This window comes from Phaethon aethereus (assembly GCF_964289735.1).
Source record: "Phaethon aethereus genome assembly, chromosome: Z".
In the NCBI taxonomy this organism is placed as follows: domain Eukaryota; kingdom Metazoa; phylum Chordata; class Aves; order Phaethontiformes; family Phaethontidae; genus Phaethon; species Phaethon aethereus.
The window spans coordinates 44398897-44421115 of NC_138577.1; the positions used below are offsets into that span (position 1 = coordinate 44398897).

The 22219-nt window shown below is 45.9% G+C and overlaps 1 protein-coding gene across 12 annotated transcripts in view; it reads left to right on the top strand.

Annotated features, from left to right (window-relative positions):
- Window positions 1–7410: 7410 nt before the first annotated feature.
- LOC309415894 (transducin-like enhancer protein 4) overlaps window positions 7411–22219 on the top strand; it is a gene marked incomplete at its 5' end in the record, with an annotated part of 101756 nt that continues 86947 nt past the window's right edge. For all 12 annotated transcript variants that reach the window (XM_082013572.1, XM_082013577.1, XM_082013576.1 and 9 more), the window contains 4 exons: window positions 7411–7455; window positions 7862–7959; window positions 9058–9121; window positions 10533–10577. In XM_082013572.1, the coding sequence (XP_081869698.1) occupies window positions 7411–7455; window positions 7862–7959; window positions 9058–9121; window positions 10533–10577 (252 nt within the window). The remainder of the gene's footprint in view (window positions 7456–7861; window positions 7960–9057; window positions 9122–10532; window positions 10578–22219) is intronic.

The window sequence follows — 22219 nt, forward strand, 5'->3', positions numbered from 1 at the left end:
GACTAAAAGAGAAATGGTGCTTTACTCTTTCAGAGCAACCAGGCAATTTGCAGTATATGATGTGAAAGTTCAAAATCTTATTTAGATTAGTAAGTTAAAAACCTTTTTTGAATTTTCCCCCCAGATAATATTTTTGTGCTCTTCAGTTTACTCACTTTTGACAAAGTACAAAAACATTAAAAGGGTCAATATAAAACATTAAACTAAAGATACATTACATTAACTTTAAATTATTTTTCTTTCTTTTGACCACTTAGCTTTCAGTACGGCCTTCCTCATCCTACTTAATGCACCTTGAACTTGAAAAATTAAATTGGTTTATATAGTTTTCTTGCATGACAAAATATAAATCATATCTCTTTTATCAATATTATGTGACAAAAATTCAACTTAATATTTACTTTTGAAAAGCTAAAATTTTTAAAAACGTGGAATAGTACTTCCCCTAAGAAATCCTGAGTCAAAGACTTAACTGAAAGAATTGGATTTATTCAGTAATTAATATGTGCCAGAGGCTAAATAGTGACTTTCATTAATGGTGTTGCGAGGGCTGGGAGAACTTCCTTTACCTTCAGGGGCATGGACTACATTTTGCATAGCAAGAAGGCATGCTAAATCCATTCTCCTCATCATCTAATATTGCTAGCAGACTCCTAACATTGTAGTAAGCACTGAAACCTGGTTAGAGAAGCTGAAAGGCTGGGTAGGATGGCAAGCCATGTGTTTTCATACAGTCATCACTCCTGAGAGGGAAATCCGTGTTTTTCTCATACAGGGGGTGAACGCAAGGGAGGCTGTGTCGTGTGAGGGGGTGACCGCTTCCTCGCTGCAACTCTGGCTTTCAGCACTTAAACCAGCCTATACATTTTCCTGTGAAACCATCTGATTAATTTTTTGGAAGTTAAGAAAGATTTGGATCAAATGCTGAAAATGAACTGGTGGACTTTAAGTTACTGAGGTTAATGTGGTTCCTATGAATAAAGTGCCCTACAAAATACTGTTGTATTCTCACCAGGGGTATAACTTGTTATCTAGCTGCAATGTGACTATAAGGTATAACTGCGTGGAAGTGCTTTGTTCAGGTCCAGCTCTGTCAGATCAAGCCATATTGCACTCATTCCATGTTTATTGCAAGCTAGAAGAATGTTCTGCAACACATGGGATAAACATTCAGCAAATGTTGCATGTGCGCCTCAGGACTAAGTCACACCCTTGCAGAAAATGAGGGGTGACTAGGTAGCACTTGCATCTCAAACATAATAAAAAGGCATAAACACAACTTAATGGTGGCACAGGACTTTATGAGACTTCTCTGAGGGAGTTAAGTTTTCTTGCCAAAGAATTTGTCATGGGTTTGCCGTGGAAAAAAAAAGAATTGTTATTGCTAGTTCATAGATTTCAATGAGAAAGGGAGCATTGTCTAGGAAAAATTACTTTAATTTCAAATATCTGTAAGCCATTCTGTACTGCCTCAGTTTGCAAATCCAGTTTCCAGTATATGATAGGCCATAAAGCGCTATCCTTCCTGCAGAAAAAAACTTCTGTGGACTTTAACACAGGTTTTCCTGACACAAGTGAATCTCTAATAAGTGGAATTGTGTCATTGCAAGAAGTGTGCATGTAATGAATCAAGCAAAAATGAACAAGGTAAGACTACAAATCCAAAACACCAATGCCTATAAAAGAACTAAATAAAATGGGACTTTGGCAATGTTGAAGAAGAATGTAAAAACTTTACTGAAAAATAGTTTGGAACATGCAGAACTCCTGTTTTGTGAAAGAACTACATATAAATGGACATACAAATCATTGTATTATGCATAGTATCATAAATTCTCTTAATGTGCTTACTAGCTACAACATATCCCTAAGGTCACTAATGACTAATTTAGAAGGTTGTAGGTAGGGAGCATTTTAAAAACATACTGAGACAGGGTCACTTGATAGCACTTGTAAAACACGAGAACATAAACCGTGTGTCATGCTGTTACATTCTTCTACCAGTAAAACCTGGCTTAACACCATAATTAAAAGTTTTAAGCAGAGAGAACTTGGTGCCAATTCAACTGAAAACCTCACTGAGTTTATCTTTTCGAAAGATAAGAAGAGCACTTGCTACACAGTGCACTTAAATATGTGTACTGATGCAAGATTTACTCTGAGGCATTTTGAACTGATTGATTTACCAGTTTAACACCGTTATTTTTGTGAGAGTGTGTGTGTGTGAGTACACAGCTGACCAAGCATGGTGACCTAGTAACTGGGTCCCAAAATAAACCATAATAAGTTGCAGTGCTAGGCGCAACTCTCTTGGTCTTCAGCCACAATCATTTCAGTCAGGAAATCTGTGGGGTTACATACAAAAAGGCCTCAGGATTGGACCCCTTATTAGAGGTCCTCTGGCACTCAGAAATCTCAGTATTAATGTTATGATTCGCCTATAAAAAAATCACCACAGTCTGCAAGTGGGTTAGAAATCTTAGCTGGAAAACGGAGTTTCTTTTTCACCTGTCCTGTAAAATACATATATAAGCACACAATGTTCTGTTCATTTCAGACCTTAGACTTACAGAGTAGTTCTGAATTATTAGGACAGTAATAACCAGCTTCTTCTCTTGGTAACAGGAGAAAAAGAATGGATGTGACGTTTTGCAATCCCGGGCGTCCCCTGTGATACGTCATAAGGGTTTTTCTACACCGGTCAAAACCCAGCACACCTACTGTGCATATAAAACTGCCTAAATATTTCTTGCAGTTGATTCACTTACGAGAAATTTTTAGTATAGGTTATATAACCTACCATAAAAGTTTTTTCATAAGAGGAGAAAAAAACAAGAAACTTTAAATACAAAACCGCCTATATTTAAAGACCCCTCAAGGCTGTGTCAGAAGTGACAAAAGATAGGAAAATAGAATGACATTGACATTTTGATCTTAATTCACATCATTTTAAAAGTGTCAAGTTATAGTGCACTTTCTCTTAAACTTCTGGCTTTCTTGAATCTTGCCAGAATGCTGCAAAACTGTGCAAAAATACACCGTGATTAGTTACACAAAGAGTTAAGTATATAGATATATACATCTTGCTAAAGCTTAGCATACGCAACTACGCCCTACCTCTAGCCACACAAATTCACTGAAGACTAATGGGCAAGCAAGAGCGAACACTGTTGAAGCTTTGACAAACATCGCTGGTAAATTGCCCTCCAAGAGAAGAAGAGGGAGCGGTTTGACCAAAAAGCTGTACACGTTTGCCTTCTGAGGTGTTGAATACCTTTCTGTCCAGAGCTCTGTGCCTCATGTCAAACTCATGCTGGGCGACAAGGAACAACGAATCCTGCTGTTATTTTCAGAACTCAGTTTCTTCAGGTACAGCGTTTATTTTATAACTGGACTCATCCTTCTCCAGGTTGTGGATTTGATGGTAAAATCCACTGAGCTTGCCCATCATGTTTCCAGAGATGCTTGTGCCTCTGCAGAGTGAGTTGTTCTGTTCTTGCACAGCTTTCAAGCACTTGGGTGACAGGCATTTAAGCACATGCAGTTTTGGAAGCCAAACTTCTGAATGTCAAGACTTGATCCTGGCACATGGTGAATGTCCTCGGTTTCAAAGGCGTTGAAAGTGCTCTGCTGACTAGCGAAGGGTGCTCATGACTGATCTTTTAAAAGCATTTTTTGTGCTGGAAGGTTTAGACACATGAGAAGTGCTGCTTTCATAATTAGGCAGGTGTGTTATCTCCAAATCTTTAAACAATATTTAGAGGTTTAATCCCACTGGATTATGAACTTGGTAAATATGAAAATTCCCACAGAAATGAAATACCGAAGTAGGCTGAAAGCTGAGTATTGCAATCACAGAATCACGCAATGGTAGAGGTTGGAGGGGACCTCTGAAGATCAGCTGGTCCAACAGCCCTGCCAAGGCAGGATCACCTAGGGCAGGTGGCACAGGAATGTGTTCAGTTGGGTTTTGAAGGTCTCCAGAGAAGGAGACTCCACAACCTCTCTGGGCAGCCTGTTCCAGCGCTCCGTCACCCTCACAATAAAGTTTTTCCTCATGTTGAGGTGGAACTTCCTGTGCTGCAGTTTGTGCCCGTTGCTCCTTGTCCCATCACTACTGAAAAGAGACTGGCTCCATCCTCCTGACAGCTACCCCTCAGGTATTTATAGACATTGATAAGGTCCCCTCTCAGCCTTCTCTTCTCCAGACTGAACAAACTAAACTAGTACCTAACGTGTTGACATTTTGGTGATATAAAATCAGAAAGTGAGGTGGACATGTTTTGGTCCATTTCTCGGTGGATCATTTTAGGCAAAAAATTGCTTCAAAAAGATTCAGACACAGTTGCCGCAATCCATGCCAGCTGCTAGCGGCGACGGCACTCCCCGTGGCGGAAGCAGATTTTGGTTGCAAACTCTGCTTCAGAAGAGGAGGGATTTCCACCCTGTGCCTCCTGCAGCTCCATGCCCTAGGCAGTGGTAGCAGATGGATGCCATTCCACCTCCATCAATGCCACCACTGCTCTCCTTTGGAGTCCTGAGCTCCTGACTGCTGGGACAGTCCCAGCAAGGCAACACCTGGGTGGCGAAACCTGGGTGGCATCTCTCGTCAAGGCCTCAAGGTGCTTGGCAGCTGCAGGCCTTAGTCAGAGCTCTGTGGGCAGTAAAGAGAATTTATGACCGAAAATCTAAGTATGTGTCATTTATCTACCATCGTTAGGGCATTAATTGCTGAGTGCAAGTTTTGAGACTGTAGATTTGGAACACAGGCATCAAAAATTACGTGACTAAGCCGCATCTGTTTTGCACGCAGGTTTAAAGTGCAGCTCATCAGGAATACAAACTGCTTGAAGGCAAATCTAAGCATGACAGTCACCAAGCGGGGGGTGAAGGAAAGAAAAAAGGCTGAGCCTATCGCTCATGCGTGGCTTGCCGCACGGGCATTGTCTGCAGTGGGGCTCAGCAGAAAAACTGTGCTGGGGTCTTTTTAGGACACAGCCCCATTAGGTGCAGAAATTGGTTGGGGTTTTTTTTTTTGGTTTTGAGGGAAGGAATCAGGAGTTCACGTTACTGCTTTCCCGTGGCAGCAGCATCGCAAGCACGCAACGTGCAGGCCGGGGAAGACATTTTCTGGAGCCTGCTCCCCAGCCTGCAGACGACAGAAGCCGCGGCAGCCGCAGCCAAGCCTCCCGCTCCCCATCCATAGGCGATTTCCAGGTGTGCTCCTTGCACCTGCGGGAAACAGCCGCCCTTCTCCCATCTGACGCCGGCAGAAACTGCCCCGTCGAATGTCGACGTAACCTTCACGATGTATCACTTAAAGGTCACGTCTTTAAGCCTTACTCTTGCGAGCAGCTAACATCCGCTCACTGCAGCCGCTTCCCCGGGTGAAGGCTGAGCCCCATAACTACAGCCGGCGGCGGGGGGGTTTAAAAAAAAAAAAGCCTTAAAACACGGCCCCGCTCCGCTTGCCCAGGCCGCACCGCGGGGCCCAGTGGCACCGGGCTTGGCGCGGCCCCGCCGGCACCCGCCTCCACTCCGCCGCCTCGGCCTCGGCGCCTTGCGGGTGCAAATGCTTTAAAACGGGCCGGTGCAAAGGCGAGGCCTGCCCCGGCACCGCGGTGCCCCGAAAGAGGAGGCGAGGGCAGCGGGCGCCCGGCCGCTGTTGCCGGGCTCCGAACCGCCTGTCGCTCGCGGTAGGCAAGGCGGGGCCAGCTGCCCCGGCGGCAGCGCCGCTCCTCCCGACGAACCCCCTACGACGGGCCGGGGAACGCGATCCCGGTCAACAGCAGCGCGCCCGCCTCAGCCAGCGAGGGGTATCGGCACGCCGCGGCCTGTCTCTTTAAGGAGACGTTGCCCCCTAATTAGCGCGCGTCCCTGGCGGGGCGGGCGGGCGGCCGGCGGTGGCCGCGGGCGGGGCGGGAGGCGGGCGCCCTCCGCCCCCCCCCGCGCCACAGCCCCGCGCGCGGGAGGTGGCGGGAGCAGCACCGGCGGCGGCAGCGACAGCCGACACCGGCCCACGTTACTTTGATTGACGGCTGAACAAATGTTTCCCCTGTTCGAACGCCGGCGCCGCGGAACGCCAGCGATCTCGAGGCTCCACCTCGGGCGGCGGGCAAACAGGAACGGAGAGGCAGGGATTGCCGCCTGATTGGCTGTGAGCCCGCGTGGCGTCAGGTCCCCACGTGGGGGCTGAGACGGGGCGGCCCCCCCTCCCCCCCGCTCCCTCCTCGGGCCCGTATGCCCATTTGTCAGCGGCGAAATGATGGGCATTAATACAGAACGGCGATTAATGTACGGCCGCCGCCGATTGGTCGCCGACGACGCCCTTCATGGGCGGAGCGGCAGGGGGGCGCTCTAGGAGGGGCGGGTGGCGCCGCACTGCCCGACGGGAGGAGAAGTCCCTAGCGCGGCAGCACGCGGGCAAGGCGGGGAGAGGAGAGGCACCAGGAGGACTGCGGCTCCCAGGGTGCCCCGCGGGCGGCGGCCTTCCGGCTGTTCTGAATATGTATCAGAATGTTAATGACCAGCCGCTGCTAAATTTGGTCAAAGGAGTCACCTCGGCAGAGCGTGCTGTGGGAGCGGCGCGGAGCGGTGGCCGGCTGGGTTGGGCTGGGTCGGGTCGAGCCAAGGCAAAGCCGGGCCGAGCCGGGCCGCGCCAAGCCAAGCCGCCGGGCCGGGCTCTGCTCCGCTCGCGCGGCGCCGCTGCCGCCGCTTCCCGGAGTTTCGAAAAGCAAGGAGGGAAAAAAAGAGAGAGAAAAAAATATAAATAAAGCAGCCCGGACCGTATCTTATTTTTCATCTTTCTCGCTCTCTTTTTAATTTTTTTTTTAAATTAAAACAAACCAACAAAAAGAACGAAAGCAGCAGCACTAGCCGGGGAGGTGCGGTCCGGCCGGGAGGAGCGAGGACCGGCCCGTCACGCAGGAGGGCACCACACCGCACCTCCGCGGTCGCAGCCCTCCCCGCCGGGGCTCCGCTCCGCTCGGCGCCGGCGGCGGGAGAGCTGCCGGCAGCAGTAAAAGTTTGCAGAAGGGGAGAAAACTGCCGGCGGGGATCTCTGGCGGAGCGCGCGCCGGCGGAGGGGCTTTCCCCGCCCTCCTCCTCCTCCTCCTTCTCCTCCTCCTCCTCGCCCGCCGCCGCACGGGGCTCGCAGCCCGCCGAAGCCCGCGGAGCGGCGGCGCTCCGGAGAGCCGGTCGGCGCCGCCCGCTGACCGCCCCCGGGGGATGTGGCAGCGGCCCCCGCGCGCCGCGGACGCCACCGTCGCCGCCGCCGCGCCTCGCTGCTGCCGGCGGTGCCCCGCCAGCCCCGGGGCGGCGGGGCCGGGGCGTCCCTGCCCGCCGCCGCCGCCGCGCCTGCAGCCCTGATCCCCGCCGCTCCGGCCGCCAGCGCCCCCCGAAGCGGCGTGGATGATCCGCGACTTGAGCAAGATGTACCCGCAGACCCGGCACCCGGTGAGTGGCGGCGGCGGCCCCGCGGGCAGCGCTCCGGCGCGGGCACCGCGGAGTTGTAGCCATTTTCTTATTGTTGTCCGCCGCGCCGCCGCCGCCGCCCCGGGCCGGGGTTGGCTCCTCCGAGTTGCCCCCGCCCGGTGCGCGGCGGTCCGGGCGCCCGCTCCGCGTCCCGCCGCCGCGGCCGGCGCGGGGGGTCCGAGCGGGGGACGCCTGCCCCCTCGGCGGCTCCTCACCGCCGGCGGCCCCGTCGGGGCGGCAGCCCGGGGCGCGGCGGGCGGGGGCCGTGGGTGGGCTGCGCCTCCGCCGAGCCGGGGTGCGAGGGCAGCTGGGGGCGGTGGCCGGGCGGGGGGAGCCGCGGGCGGGCGAGAGGGGGGCGATTAAAAGACCCGCTGTTGCTTGCTTGCAGGCTCCTCACCAGCCAGCGCAGCCCTTTAAATTCACCATTTCCGAGTCCTGCGATCGGATTAAGGAGGAGTTTCAGTTTTTGCAGGCTCAGTACCACAGGTAACGCTGCCCACTTTCCCCCGGCCCCGCGCGGGCTCGCCTCCCGCCGCTTTCCGCCGCCGCTGCCCCGGGAAGGGATGGGAGGGTGTTCGGCGGGGCGGGGGCGCTGGGACACCCCCCCTTCCCCCCCTCCCCGCCGGAGCCCGCCGCGCCGCTCCCGGCCCTCGGAGCCGAAGGGTGCGAGCGGATTTTCTTGTTTTTACCTTCGTCTTTTGTGTTTGGTTTTTGTTTCTTTGCCTTTTTTTTTTTTTTTTTTTTTTGAGGGCGGGGGTGTGTGTTGATGGAAAAATACGTGGCCGGGTGGGCTCGTCCTCTGCTTTCCTTCAAAATGCCGCTCAGGACACGCATCTCGTCTTGGCTCGGCCCCCTCGCGCCTTTCATGGACATGCCGAGCGCCGGTAACCTGGACGTGAGGCGGCGAGCTGCTCCGTGGTCCTTGGGTGGAAGAGCGCCGTGTCCTCGAAGTGACGAGTGACTTTCGGGCGGGATTGCTTAGCGGGCTTCTGAAAACAATCCAGGAGAAAAACAGCGGAGGTGTTCATGTTTATTTACTACGGTATTCGTTAAATTACCGGCAGTATTTTCCTTGCAGTTCTGTCATCAGTAACAGCAAAAGAAAAAAAACAACCAAACAAACAAAAAAAATCCAGCAACTTTTTGCTCCTTGAAGTGGCGATATGCGTTTGATTCCTCTGCGGGTTGTGTGAAAGCCAGAGGTGTTTCTAAAACTCAAATAAAAACTCCGAAACCCAAATTTGGATTTGTAAGTGGCTTCTCAAGCTTGCTATAGGTGTGAGCCCCTGCACGCTTCCTCTGCAAACCAGTGCTGTGGTTTTTTTTTTTTTTTTTTTTGTCAGAGAAAAGTACCCTCCTGTGTGTTGTATGCGGTTCGCTTAGGAGATGGGGATGTTGCACAGTATTCTCTTGAAAGTGCAAAGTACAAACCCCACCCTGAACTCCAAAGCAAAAGCTGGAACGGGCATTTCTGTTTATATGTGGGAGAAATGCTTGAAATGAGGGAGTAACCTGTGCTCAGAAGAATGTCACTTTTGTGTTATGAAGTACCCATGCATCTTCCCTTTTTTATGTCTTGCACAGTTTAAAGCTAGAATGTGAAAAACTGGCCAGTGAGAAGACAGAGATGCAGCGGCATTATGTCATGGTAAGCAAGCTGCATAACAAATTCAAGATGTCTATTAGCTTGGTATACTGAGACCGAAATACATTCAGATTGCTGGAGGCGAATGGAAAGATTATAGTAGCACTGCTGTTGTTGAGCTTGCATCAGTGCTTCCCTTAGAAATTCTTAGTTTCAGGGTTCTGTAACTTGTTTGCAGCAGTTAGTTTCTGCGCAAAACCAGCGTTTCAACATTTTAAGCAATTGGGGGTATTTCTTCCGCTGCTAGCAGGTTACGTGTCAGCCCTTGAAAACCGTGTACAACTTTCTTAGTGTACCCGGGGATGACATTTTTTCACTTTTTCTGATTTCTCCCAGCGAGCATAGCTCCGTGAAACGGTTCAGGGTAATATTTGTTTCTGTGATGGGAGCAAGCCAAAACTGTGCATGTACGCGTTTAAACCTGAAGCCTGCTTCTTAGAAGAACTGTTGCACCTGGGCAGCTGGTTCATTGTTTTGCTAAATTCAGAATGGCAGGGATCTCAGCTGTGAAAGGGATTTCCTCAACGGTTGTGGTCTGCCTGGTTAAATAACGTGCATAGGAAGACATCTCTAAATAGATAATTGCGTGATAGATCATGATAACTCCAGAGGAGCCTTGCTATCTGCTCCCTTGTACCTCTGTGAAGGATTAGCTGTCTTCCATATGTACCTGACAAATTTGTGTTTACAAAAAGAGTAAGTAACCTTGAAAAATTCTACAGCCAAGAGCACAAGCAAATGTTAAAGCTCACAGTTGTCTTTTTCACGCCTGATACACCTAAGCCTTGGAAATTGTTTGGTACTGAAATTCACACACCGAACCGAGTTCCCCACAATACTTGGGCACAACAGGACATACTCAGATTGGTCTATCTGCTTTGGCTTTCAATTTCCACGCGCTTTCATTTTTTGCATCCCTGCAATTTAATTGTAGGTTTTTTGTGTTTTTAATTTAAGATATTGAATAACTGGTCTGTAAGACATTGCTGATTTGTATGTGTGTCTGGCTTCAAGCACTTGGGGCGGATTTTTTTTTTTTGGCATCTTTTATGTGTGCTAGGGAATAAAATCTTAAGCATTTTCTCTCGTTTTTTTTCTATTTCTAATCTTTAACTCTGATTGTGATTACTTTTTCTGATTTTTTTTTAATTGTTTGTTCTTTTTGCTTGTTTTATGGCTGTGCTTTGTAAATTTGATACGAAGCAATGTACATAAAGCAAAAAAGCAAAAAAAAAAAAAAAAACTTAAACAAAAGGTTGTTGTGAAGTGCTCTTTCGAATTCCAGAAGCTCTTCAAGGCTAGTAAATGTTTTTGGGTCTGTATGTCTTTGTACAGATTATGTCTGAGTCAAAGTGAATTCTGGAATGGTTCTCACAATTGCAAGGTCTAATAGAGTAATTTTCTTCTTTCTTAGTATTATGAGATGTCCTATGGGCTGAATATAGAGATGCATAAACAGGTAGGTAGATTATTTTGTTTTGTGTAAGAACGCTCCATGTAAGTTCTCCCGTCGGTCTTAAAACCGATGTGTATCCCGTGTGATTTGCTTTAATTGCATGCTTGAGTGCATTGCAAATTTTTTTGTACTTAACCTGTCCCTGAAACTTGCACCTTGTGTATGGTATATGGGCTCTGTGTATGTTACGCTCTTGGCTAGCAGTTGCGCGTTATTTGGTTGACTTTCCACGTGGAATCGCCGCATATGCAAGCGGTCCTGTACTGCACGGGGAGGGTGTATGTGGGTTGGGATGGGTATGTGGATTGCACCTTCAGATCTGTCTGACCTCAAACCTTTGGCTTTTACTTTTTGGGATGATAATGACACCACAGATGCATATGGGGTGTCTGGGATTTGTATTTGTGTGCGGAAAAGACTGTTCTCTTCAGTGAACCTGGGCTGATTTAAGCCGGAGCTACAAAAGCAATTCATGCACAGCCATGTTCCTCTTTCCCTCAGGCTGCTTACTTGGACCTTTGTCCAAAACCAGTGTCTTAGCATCTCAAACACGGAAGAGTAAATGAGCTTTCTGCGAGGATGTTAGCATGCTGGGCTTTGTGCCTTGAAGTCTAGCACTTAGGCCAAGATTAGCAGGAGATTAGTCAGATGGAGCATGGTAGTGTAAATCAGAGTTTCTTATTTGGTAATGTGTGTTTTTAACCTTCTCCAGAGGAGAATGAATTAAACATCTGACCTCTTTTCCAGTGAGGGAACTTTTTATGTGGTGGTGTTTAATACTGACAACTCATTTTAGCAAACAGTTAAGCAATTCGGCAGCGTTGCTGGGGAGTGTAAGCTTCAGAAATAAAGAAATGGTTGGATGAGAGAAGCAAGACCATTTGAAAATTGGTTTGTAAGTGTTTCTGTTCAAAGTTAGGGGTTTGGAACTTCTCTGGGTTGTGGAAGCAGGATTTCTTTATCTTGTTGAGAGCAGACATACAAGTCAAATGTTTTTTCACGTTATTTGTTATTTATTGTATTTTGTATTTCATTAGCATCCCAATGCCACAGTACTGATTAGGGCCAGTTGCTCTAGATGGCATACAAATACGAAGACAGTGGGATTTTCTGCCTCAAAGCATTTTGCATCCGCAGCTCCAAACTTAATGGGACCTTGTCCATACACGTTATTTTACAGATGTATATGTAGACCTGTTGAATTCAGATGTCCTCCTCACAGGTACCTAATCATGAAGACTCAACAAGTGCGTTTAACAAACGGTTGAGAGGAAAAGGCTGTGATTGCAGCTGATCAAGTTGTACGTACGTACGTTGGTGACTCTCTGGACCGGATTCAGGTCGTGGGTGCTGGTGGAAAGAGTGATCACTGACTCGCAGAGGTGTTGGGTCTGTTCTCAGATGGATAGCCAGGTTGTTTCAGGTCCCGTTTAAAAAACAGACAGACAACCAAACAAATGAAAAAAAGCCAAACTGGGAACAATTCACGAAGACCAGAGTCCTTACAGACCACCTACATAGCAAATTCTTACAGGCGTTTGAAAGCAGGCATTGCAGTCAGACTTGTTTATATTTCTAGGTATTCTGTTTTTACAGCAATCAGTTGGATGTAGACTTAACACTGACTGCACAAAATTCTGTGGGACAAAATCAGTTTGCAAGTGCAATGTGTAACTAAATTGTTTTCAGCAGGGGTAAAAAACCCTCGGTGAAAACCCTTTGCGCTTTTAAATTCTAAACGCTTTACTTCAGAAATTGTATACAGTTATGGCGGTGGAGTTGTTGGTGATATTCTGCAGAAATTAAATACGTAGTTACCACTAAGTGTGCAGATTACAAAGGGCTAGGTTTTAATTACACACCTTTTTCCATTACTGTTCAGTCTATTCCAATTAGTAGCTTAGATATCGTACTCTCATGCAAAACATTTAAATATTTTGTCAGATGCTGATTCAAATTAGCTGCGGCTAAGAAACTTGTTCGCTATCGTTCTTAAATCTGATACCAATTTCATCTCTTCCATGTCTCCCCTTCCATTGCCACAGCATTTTTTGGGGGGATTTTTATGTTTATTTTGTTCCTTTCTCCTCTTGCTTCAGCAACTGCAAAATAGTTCCCATCTTGCTTTATGATCACAACATTAGGGTCCAATTTGATACATTATATAGTGTTGATTACTTCATTTTATGTGCGTGAAGTCTTCCACCTTAAATTCCCTTCTCTTCCTCTCCCATCTTTGAATTTTACTCAGCTGAAATTGAGTGATTCACCTTTGGTTTTTTCCTTCCTTTCCCCCCACCCCCCAAGCATTCTGAACTCAATCATATCAAAAATCCTAAGGGCAGTTTATCACATTATGAAATACAGACAGCCCTGCAAAGCACCTACTTATTATATTTTCTTTTTTTTTTTCACTTTAGCACAGAGGCGTATCTGTCTTTATTTGTTTTTCTGGGCAGACAGCCTTGGTTCCTCTCAGGTTCTTTTCCAGATGTACTCGCTGGATGCCCTTGTAATGGAAAGCAGGCAATAACGCAGTGAAGTTTTGCCCTTCGGCGTAATTGGGCCTAGTTCTCAAGATCAGGTTAGGCTTATTCACTTATTAGATTTGCGTCTCAAAGGGTTCAAGAGCAGGACTCCCTGGAGTCCTTGGAAGTACCCTAGTAATTGGTGGCCCTGATATTTGAAACCTTTGTGTATTTTTCCTGTTAAAGCTTCTGTTCTTCCTGGCTGCTCCCAGCCACAGAGTATTTATTTTTAGAGAAATTTTTCACTGGAACAGAAAATGATGGCTGTGATGGAGTCATGACTCTGTGACTTAGCAAATTGATAAAAGGATAAACGCACAGAGAGCAGCGGTAGTGAGCGTGCCCGTGTGTCGGGCGGGGGGGGAAGAGCATCTCTTTTTCCCACCCCTCGTGTGATGCTCATCATCAGTCATCCTGTGTTGATTTTGATAGAAGACTATTAAAGTGAAACCTATGGGGAATTTGTCATTCTGAAAGGAAAGCTAATGTAATTAGTACCAATTAAAGTACATTTAGTAAATTGGATTTAATCTTAATTAAGCCTGCATAATGTTGCCAATTTTTAACAATTATGTTTGAGAACATAATTAATTTAAATTTTGGTAACTGAGTAAATAGCATTAGACTGATAGAATTAGTCATTTGTATTTTTTTTTTTGAAGACAAGTGTGGGGTATGTTGTGACATGTGGTGTTATAGCCTAAAATACTAAGCTAATTTTTGATATTCTGTTCTAGGATCAATAGAGCTTCAAACCAGACATTTAAAAAAAAAAAAAAAAAGGCATTGATTTGGGGGTTTTTGGATTGTCGTATGAATAGATACTTCCCTACAGTTTTAAATTTCAATATTAGCATAAATATGAATGTTTGAGTGTGATCTGAAGACACCCATTTCTTACTAAGTCGCTTTTTTAACAGTTGTTTTTAAGAGGCTCAGCCAATAGTTTATGAATGAATACTTGACGTGCTGCTCTGTGTTTCTAATGTACTGTTGCTGTTTGGTGGTGGTGATGGTCATTTGGTTTAATTTCTGGAATTAGGCTGTTTTAATGTTATGGTAAACAGTTTGTTTAAATTGCTGTAATCAAACATGCTTACTGAAGGTTTTAATTCAGAATTGTAATTATCGCTTAAAATAAGTGTCTGTATTTGGCTACAGACAACATATTTGTGAATGGGACTGATGGAATGCATAAATAGGGTACAGCATTCACTTTTTACTTTGATTATGTTTTTTGGAGGTGGCAATACGTAAATTCTGAGTCACTCCTTTTGGTTAGACATCTGTCTTTGAAGTAATTCACATGCTAGAATGTTGGATTTCAGCAGTTTTGAAAGAAAATTCAGGTCTTTCAAGAAGCTGGGTATTAAAAAATAAATGAAATGACTTTTTAAGATCACAGTAAAAGAAAAAAGTTCAGTCCAATCCATGTAAATTTTATTACAAGACTTGGGCAACAACCATTTGAGTGCTGCTGAAATATTAATTGGGTAGAAATGAAAGGGCTCAGCTAGCTGATAGGATATCATAATCATAGCTGCAGTGGTCGATGGTAAATGATGATAAATGGCATTAGGAACCTTTTAGCAAACTGTAATAACTACGAGGAGGGAAGCAGTATGGATTTGCATTATATCTGATACCCTCTAGTACCAAGTGGATTGCCAATACTGCTTGTTTAGCATTTTCTAAGGGCAATAGGATATTGATTTCTGACTTACAAGGAACGGCTCTATTTTCACCATTGAAAAGTATTGCAGGTTGTTAAGAAGAAATTGACTTGAAGAGGCCTGACTGCTGCCCATCATGGAGCAAATAAAGCAAAACTGCCGAACCATGGTGGAGCAGTGAGATGGGGCCCTCAGCAATTTGTTGCTATTAATTTACCATGCTCGACAGCAAATCAATCGGCATCTACTTCATCTGCTGGAGAAAATGCTGTCCAGGGCAGATAAAAGGCCCTGCGTGGTACAGGGAATAGACTGGATTGGCCAAACGGAGGCTGCAGTTAATGTGTAAATAAGTGAAATCAAGGCCACTGTTGCCGAGAAAGCTGTTTTTAATTAGGTTGGGGCTTTATAGTGAGCTATTTAAGAAAGTAGTATGGAGAGTGAGGGGAGATTTATTGCGGACTGAGTTAATATATGGGTTGTACGACATCCCCGCCTTGAGTCTGCTTGCTGCTTGAGCCTTAGTAAATTATTTTGGTAAAGGGGTAAAGATGGGAATCAATTTGTTTAATTTAGGGCAGAGCTTTTACCGTTTTTCATCTTCATGGCTGTAAAAGGCATATATCACAGAGAATTGGTTTGTACATGTGCTACCTGTGTAATGTAAAAATAGTGGTGTTTTTTTTTTTAATTGGGAGGGATCTGGGCTCGTCGTGAATGTGTGTGCGCGCACTTTTTTTAACACAGTCAGTAGTTGAAACTATATTGTCTTCCATGTGAAGAGTAGCTGGAGAGCCAGCTAAAATTATATTGGCTGAATTTGTTCTCCATTATAAACAGTAGGAAAGATTTAATAGAGATATAGGCAGTGGGTAGTCAGAACTGAACGGGAAAACTTCAAAATGAGTGAGATTAGAAGTGAAATTTTGAAGACTGCAGCTCACACAGGACTATTAAGGAGGAAGAGAAAAACAAGTGGCTTTTCCATCAAAGTCGCAAAATGTAAAAAATAGGCTGTCAAATCAGTTTGACAACTGAGGCTTGTTTGTCCCAGTTTTAGGTTATTTAGCCTCTGAAGCCAGCAGAAAAGCTTAGAAGCTTGCGAAAAGTTTGAAATTCTGCAGATAAACCAGAAACCTTTTACTTGGTAGTAACTGCTAAGTTCTGAAACAAGGAGTCTATGCTTGCTTTTCCTCATGATGCAGGTGTTCGCTTTTCTGTGGAGGGGTCCTGCTAATCACTGGGAAGTTTGGTGTTGCCACTTCTCTGGGAGTTACTGTTGAAATGGCCGCCCCCCCCCCCCCCCCCAACTGCAGAACAGCGTGCATCAGGACAAGAACTTCCATTTCACCCGGGTTTTGCCGTTCGTAAGCAAAGCGTCTTTCCCCCCCCCCCACTTGTTTTGGCAATTCAGACAGACGTTGAAGACACAGGAAGTACCACAAAACACGCTGAGCAAACTTCGAAATTAAGACATATGCTCTGTTTTTGCTGGCGAAAGTCTGTGCTCTGCAGTGCTTAGGCATAAAAGCATTTTTCTGTCTTTGAACGATAGCAGTTGCTGTGATGCTGTGGCGATGCAGTCTCACTGACCGGGTTAGGTTATGGGCCCACTCGTAATACAGAGGGGGCCCGCGGTGACCCTCTGGTTAGGGTTGCCTGACACCTTCCCCTATAAAAAATTCTTGCAATTTTTGGTGTCCTGTCCCGTTCCACACCCTCCTCCTCCCTTTTTTTTTTAATGCAAGAAACTCCGTCACCTCAGCTGTTCGCAGTAGGGGACGCGGTTCCTGTGAGGAGCCCAGGCCCCTTCTGAGCAGCGGTGGGGGAGAGGGAAGGTGGAGGGGGAGGTGATGAGGGCCTCCCTCCCGCCGCTGCCGGCGTTGTGGGTCAGCCAGCGCGGCTGGAAGTACAGCTCCAGCGTCAGCTCCGTTCTCCGGCTGAACAGCCAGAACGTGCCGCCTGCGAGGAGAGGGAAGCCGTCTCGCCATTTTGTGCTCAAGTAGCGTTTGCACCATTTCGTGCGGTGAGATTTGCCTTCCGTTCGGGGGTTGGGGGGGCAAAAAAGCAGTGCAGAGGGAAGAAAACATTAATTAGCAGGTTGGTTTCAAAGGGAGGTGTCGGGGTGCTGGGATGCCCCAAGCCTGACAGCATTTGTGTAAGCTTGATCCTGCCTCGTTGCGTATGTGCATTGTGGTGCAGGTGTCAGTGATCTCGGTACCCGTTTTCCTAGAAAACTTTTAGAAAAAAGCGCGCCTTGTTTCAGTGCACAAAGTAGACATTAGGAGAGTAGAATTAAGGCTGCAGGGGCGGTTGTAAATCTGGCGGGCAAGTGTTTGGCTGCTTGGCTTGGCAACTGAAATAACTTTAAACTTAAGGGTTCAGGCAGGCGTGTGAAGTAATGGCGATTGTAAGCTCCTCGAGGCAGGGGTTCTGATTTTGGTTTATGTTACAAAAGGTGAAGGGGTGCTCACACAGGCTATACACAGGCTGTACACTATACATGGTGTATACCAGGGAGTCGATGCATTGAAGCCGGGAAACACATTTTTGTGACTCTTAACACCAAGGCTGTCTGTCCAAAGTTGAGAATTCAGAGTTACCAATTTGATCTTTTTTTTTTAACGAGAAGGTATGATGTACTGTTTGTGGACGTGGTAGAGAACTGGATTTATCACAGGCGTGGGCCAGTTTGTGAACAGTGCGATTATAATTGTTACAGAAGTCACTTCTGCTGCTCTGCAGATTGAGCACATCCGTTACCACTGACTTACAGAAAACCTACTTAGCCACAAGGCATGACGAGAAAAGATGATAATGTGAAACACAGGATGTATAAACGAATACTTGCATTAACTAACAGATGACAGTATACTTGAGGCTGAACCTATCTATACTCAAGAAATACTATTCTGTGAAAGAAGTTGAATGTTTGAACTAAAACTTAGTGTTTATTTTAAAATACAAAAGTATAGAGTGGTTTTAAAAATACCTATTGGTCTCTCTGTGTATTTTTACAGTTTTTTTTCTTGATACAGTTCCACTAGTACCTTGAAGTAGTACTTCTCTAAACTTTTCCCCTTAATGTTGTTTATCTTAGTAGTGGCACAAACTCTGTAATTTAGTGTAGCAGGAAGCGTTTTGGCACAACACCAAAAGCAGGTGTCCATAACTGTTGTGGTTTTATTTAATCATGTTTTTTAAGTATAACTGAAAGATGTCACAAGCAGTAAAGACAACTCTAAATAGTGCTTTCTTGCCTACATGGATAGGATATAGACATAAGGAATCACCTTTCCTAGCCCAGGACAGGTATGTAATGCTCTGGTATTGAACACTGTGGTGTTATGGCTAAGATGTTTTAAATGTGCAGGTGTCAGGCAAGGCAAAGTTATAGTCCCCAGAGTAAACTTGAATTGGTCTCTTTATGGTTATGTATTTGTATGGCGTGCTGTTTTGCCAACTCCAAATGTTAAATCATGCCAGTCCCCAGAAAATCATGAGGTTGGCTTAAAATTAATCACGAGATAAAAATAATAAATTCGGGGTTTGTTTTATTTCCTTTCTAATTTTAATCTGCATTTCTTAGGTTTTTCCTCCAGTATTCTTCCATAATAATTTTTTCCAAGCAAGGAGTGAAATGTCCCAAGATTCATGATGAAGTCAAGGGAGCTGGGTATGAGAGATAGTTGGCAATTTTTGTCATGATTTCCTGTTCTCGGAAAATGAGAGAGGTGAATCCTAAGAAAAAATAATACCAAATTAAAGATACATACATATTCTTTCTGGAATTGCCTATTAAGTTTTTGTGTTATATCATAAGATGGCACAGATACGCTGGTGGCAATTCCCCTTTCTGTATTAGAAGGTGACAGAACACAGGACATAGTTTTGAATGGAGGTCTAACTTGGCCTCTCTCTTTTGGTCTGCTTAAATGGTTTCTCTGCAGGATCTTATACTGCCAGAGGTTTCTGACATTTGCTGGATGAGTTTCAACTTCTTCAAAGGAGAAAAACCTTTCACTGTTACGTTTGGAATGTGAAACACTGGCAATGAGAACGTGTACTTTTCTTTTTTCTTGTGTTTGCTTAAAAACCTCAGCAGAGCATCTCACAGTTGAGCAGAAGTCAAAATCTGTCCCTTTCATGCTGTAAAGAATCTGCATAACAATAGGTCCTGCCAGTAGATTCTGTTTGGCATGTGTTGTGTCATGTGCTGTGCGCATGTTGTGTAGGATCACTGAGAGCATTTAATTTCTTAAAAATGCTGCTCTTTCTTCCCATCTTAAATACAGTAAACTTCACTTGTATTTACTCTGTCTGCTTATGTGCCTGGCTTCTCTTAGTGTCTTGGTTATATGGAGAATCCACCAATGCAAAGAACACCCTCTGACCCCATCATGGCTCACCCCGGAGAGAAGTGGTTGCCCTAGGACTGAGTAGCTGGTGATGGAGTAGCACCCTATAGAGGGCATGGTGAGGCTGCTACTAAGACTGCTGAGATTTGGACCCCTTACTACAAGAAGGACATGGAGGTGCTGGAGCGTGTCCAGAGAAGGGCAATGAAGCTGGTGAGGGGTCTGGAGAACAAGTCTTATGAGGAGCGGCTGAGGGAACTGGGATTGTTTGCTCTGGAGAAGAGAAGGTTGAGGGGAGACCTTATTGCACTCTACAACTACCTGAAAGGAGGTTGTAGTGAGCTTGGTGTCTGTCTCTTCTCACAAGCAACTAGAGATAGGACAAGAAGAAATGGCCTCAAGTTGCTCCAGGGGAGGTTTAGATGGGGTATTAGGAAAAATTTCTTTACAGAGAGAGCGGCCAAACGTTGGAACAGGCTGCCCAGGAAAGTGGTGGAGTCACCATTACTGGAAATGTTCAAAAAATGTGTAGACATGGCATTTGGTGACATGGTTTAGTGGGCATGGTGGTGTTGGGTTGATGATTGGACTTGATCATCTCAAAGGTTGTTTCCAACCGTGATGATTCTGTGATTCTAGGACATCACCTGGGTTTCAATTATAGGTGTATCCAGTGGTGCAGATCTACTGTGGCAGAAGAGTACTTTGGAAAGCAGAGAGGCTCCTTTCCCCTTGTCTGTTCCAGCTTTGAACCCAAAATCAAAATACAGCAGGGCCAACACATGCCGTCTGCAAATACTGACTCAAACATTGTGGTACTTGCAGGTAGTGACAGCAAATGCTGTTGAAATTTAACACTTGACAATTTTAAAGCCACGAACAGCAGCAAAAAAGCCTAGCCTGGGTCTGTTGTGTCCTCAAAGCAGAGAGCTTCCTCAAAACTCATTACAGGGTATCCATGGGGTTACAACAACAAGCCCAGCATCCTGAAGCCTGCTGAATGGGCACTGTAGTGGGATCCTCAGGTCCCCCTTGCAGCAGCTGGGAGGAGGCTTGTGTGATGACGCACGGACCTCAGTGTTTGGAGAGACACAGTGGTGCTTTCCTGTTATGCTTTCCCATTAATAAATGCAAGGGAGACAAAACAACGGTAGCGCATTCCAGCTAAGGGCTGGGGAAGGGGGCATGCTCGGACCTGGCAATGCTTGTCCATGTGTTTTCACGAAAGCCGCCTCACCAAGGGCTGTGCCGGGGCTGGTTTCTGTCAGTACCTCCAGCAGTGTCTCTGACCGGCTTCCTGTCTGCCTTGGGAAACCCTGCGTTGCGTTTGAGGAGCGCAAGCCACCGTCTACCTGCTTGACAACCAAGTAGCCAGTGGCAGCGTGGACTCTGCATGGCCATTTGAATCCAGCAGCAGAGCCAAGCTGTGTCATGGTTTTGGCTTTGAGAGGAACATGGGGGCTCCGCTGGGGTTTTGTGGCGGCGGCAGGATGACGGGCGCGAGTTCAGTACTCATCGCTCCTGAAGCACTGTGGCCCTGCAGAGAAAAGTCCGCGTTGATGCTTGTTCTGTTTCCTGCTCTGGATACCTGCCGGTGCCTACCCCAAAGGGGCTTGACTGCCTCGGATCTGGGGAAGAGGCCATTTTTAATTTGAAGTGTGCGACAAATCAGCAGGCGTGGTTTGACTGCGAGCTTGCACTCCGCAGCACTTCGTGAAAGTCTCTTCACATTTCTGTGCCTCTGCCTCTCTCTCTGAAACGGTGATGATTTTTACTTGACAGGGAGTGATGTAGAATTTAATTTGTTAATGTCCATTACTGGATGAGAGGCTCAAGAGAATCACAGAATATTGAGTGAATACGTATTTGCTGTGGAGGAAAGAGGACTCCTTCCAAACCTGTGTCCGCTGCGTAATGAGGTCCAGCAGTGCCCTAAATGCCGTGAGGTTTCCTTTGCTCTTACGCCCCAGAGGTTACCAGAAGAGAACACTAAAGACACTTTAGTTATCCTCCTGCCTGCTGCCCTATTAATTGTATTTGGAGATAAAAGTTGGGAATGGGGGAAAGGGGAGAGGCTGGTCTTGTGATAACATTTGGAGAAGGAAAGCAAGAAGAATAAGGCCAAAGCTGGCCAAAACGCTTATGCTGGGTTTTTGGTTTGAGGGAAGAGGCAGAGAACAAGGAATGATTGGAGGAAACTCGTTAATGGTTTTCTTCTCACGTCTCCTATTTCCCTGCAGTACCATTCACTCTGTATGACAACCATCCACTTTCACAGTGGCCCCCTTTGAAAGATGGCACTGGGCTGCTGTGTAAGGGTCAGCTGCAGCACCACTGCTGTCTGCTTTCTCTAATTTTATAAAGCGTGTGACTAAACACAAAGTAGGTGCCCCTTCTTAAAAGATCAGTCCATACTGAATAGCACAAGAAGGTTGGAAGGACTTTGTGGATAAAGCACACCCCGTATGTTTGTGTCAGTGTGTTAACAAAAGATAGATTAACCAGTAGGCTTTCTGTCCTAATTGCAGAAAGCTGTTGTAGTCTGAGCATGTTGCTTATTTACAGTTTTTATCAGTACTTTTTAATTTCTGGGGATAAACTGTATGGTTTTTTTCTCAGTCTTGTCCTAAACAACAAATACGATGACAATAAAATACAGGCATTGATGGGAGTCTCTTGCTTATTTGTTGCTCTAAAACACTGTTGGTGGAAGAGACACCAACTTCTCCAAACATCAAAGGATTTTTTAATGTCAGAGTTACTTGTTATGTATTTGTCCATATGTGACTATGGAGGTGTTATTCTTCAACAGTAAATTGCCTAAAAGCTCCTGGTTTAATTTATTCAAGAGTGACGTCCTGCTTCCTTTGCATCTCTCTGCTTCCATGTGCTTCTAGAGATGGCTGTTAAGGAAAACAAAGCTAATAATGTGTCTTCAATGTGGACAACATGAGGAGAAAGACATTTTCCATGCATATCTACGAGACACTCGGTTCTTTTCCCCTTCACAACTTTCCCTGGTTTATCTCTACAGACTTGTGACACCAAAACACGCATCTTGTTTCACTTGTTGGCAAGATAAGAAA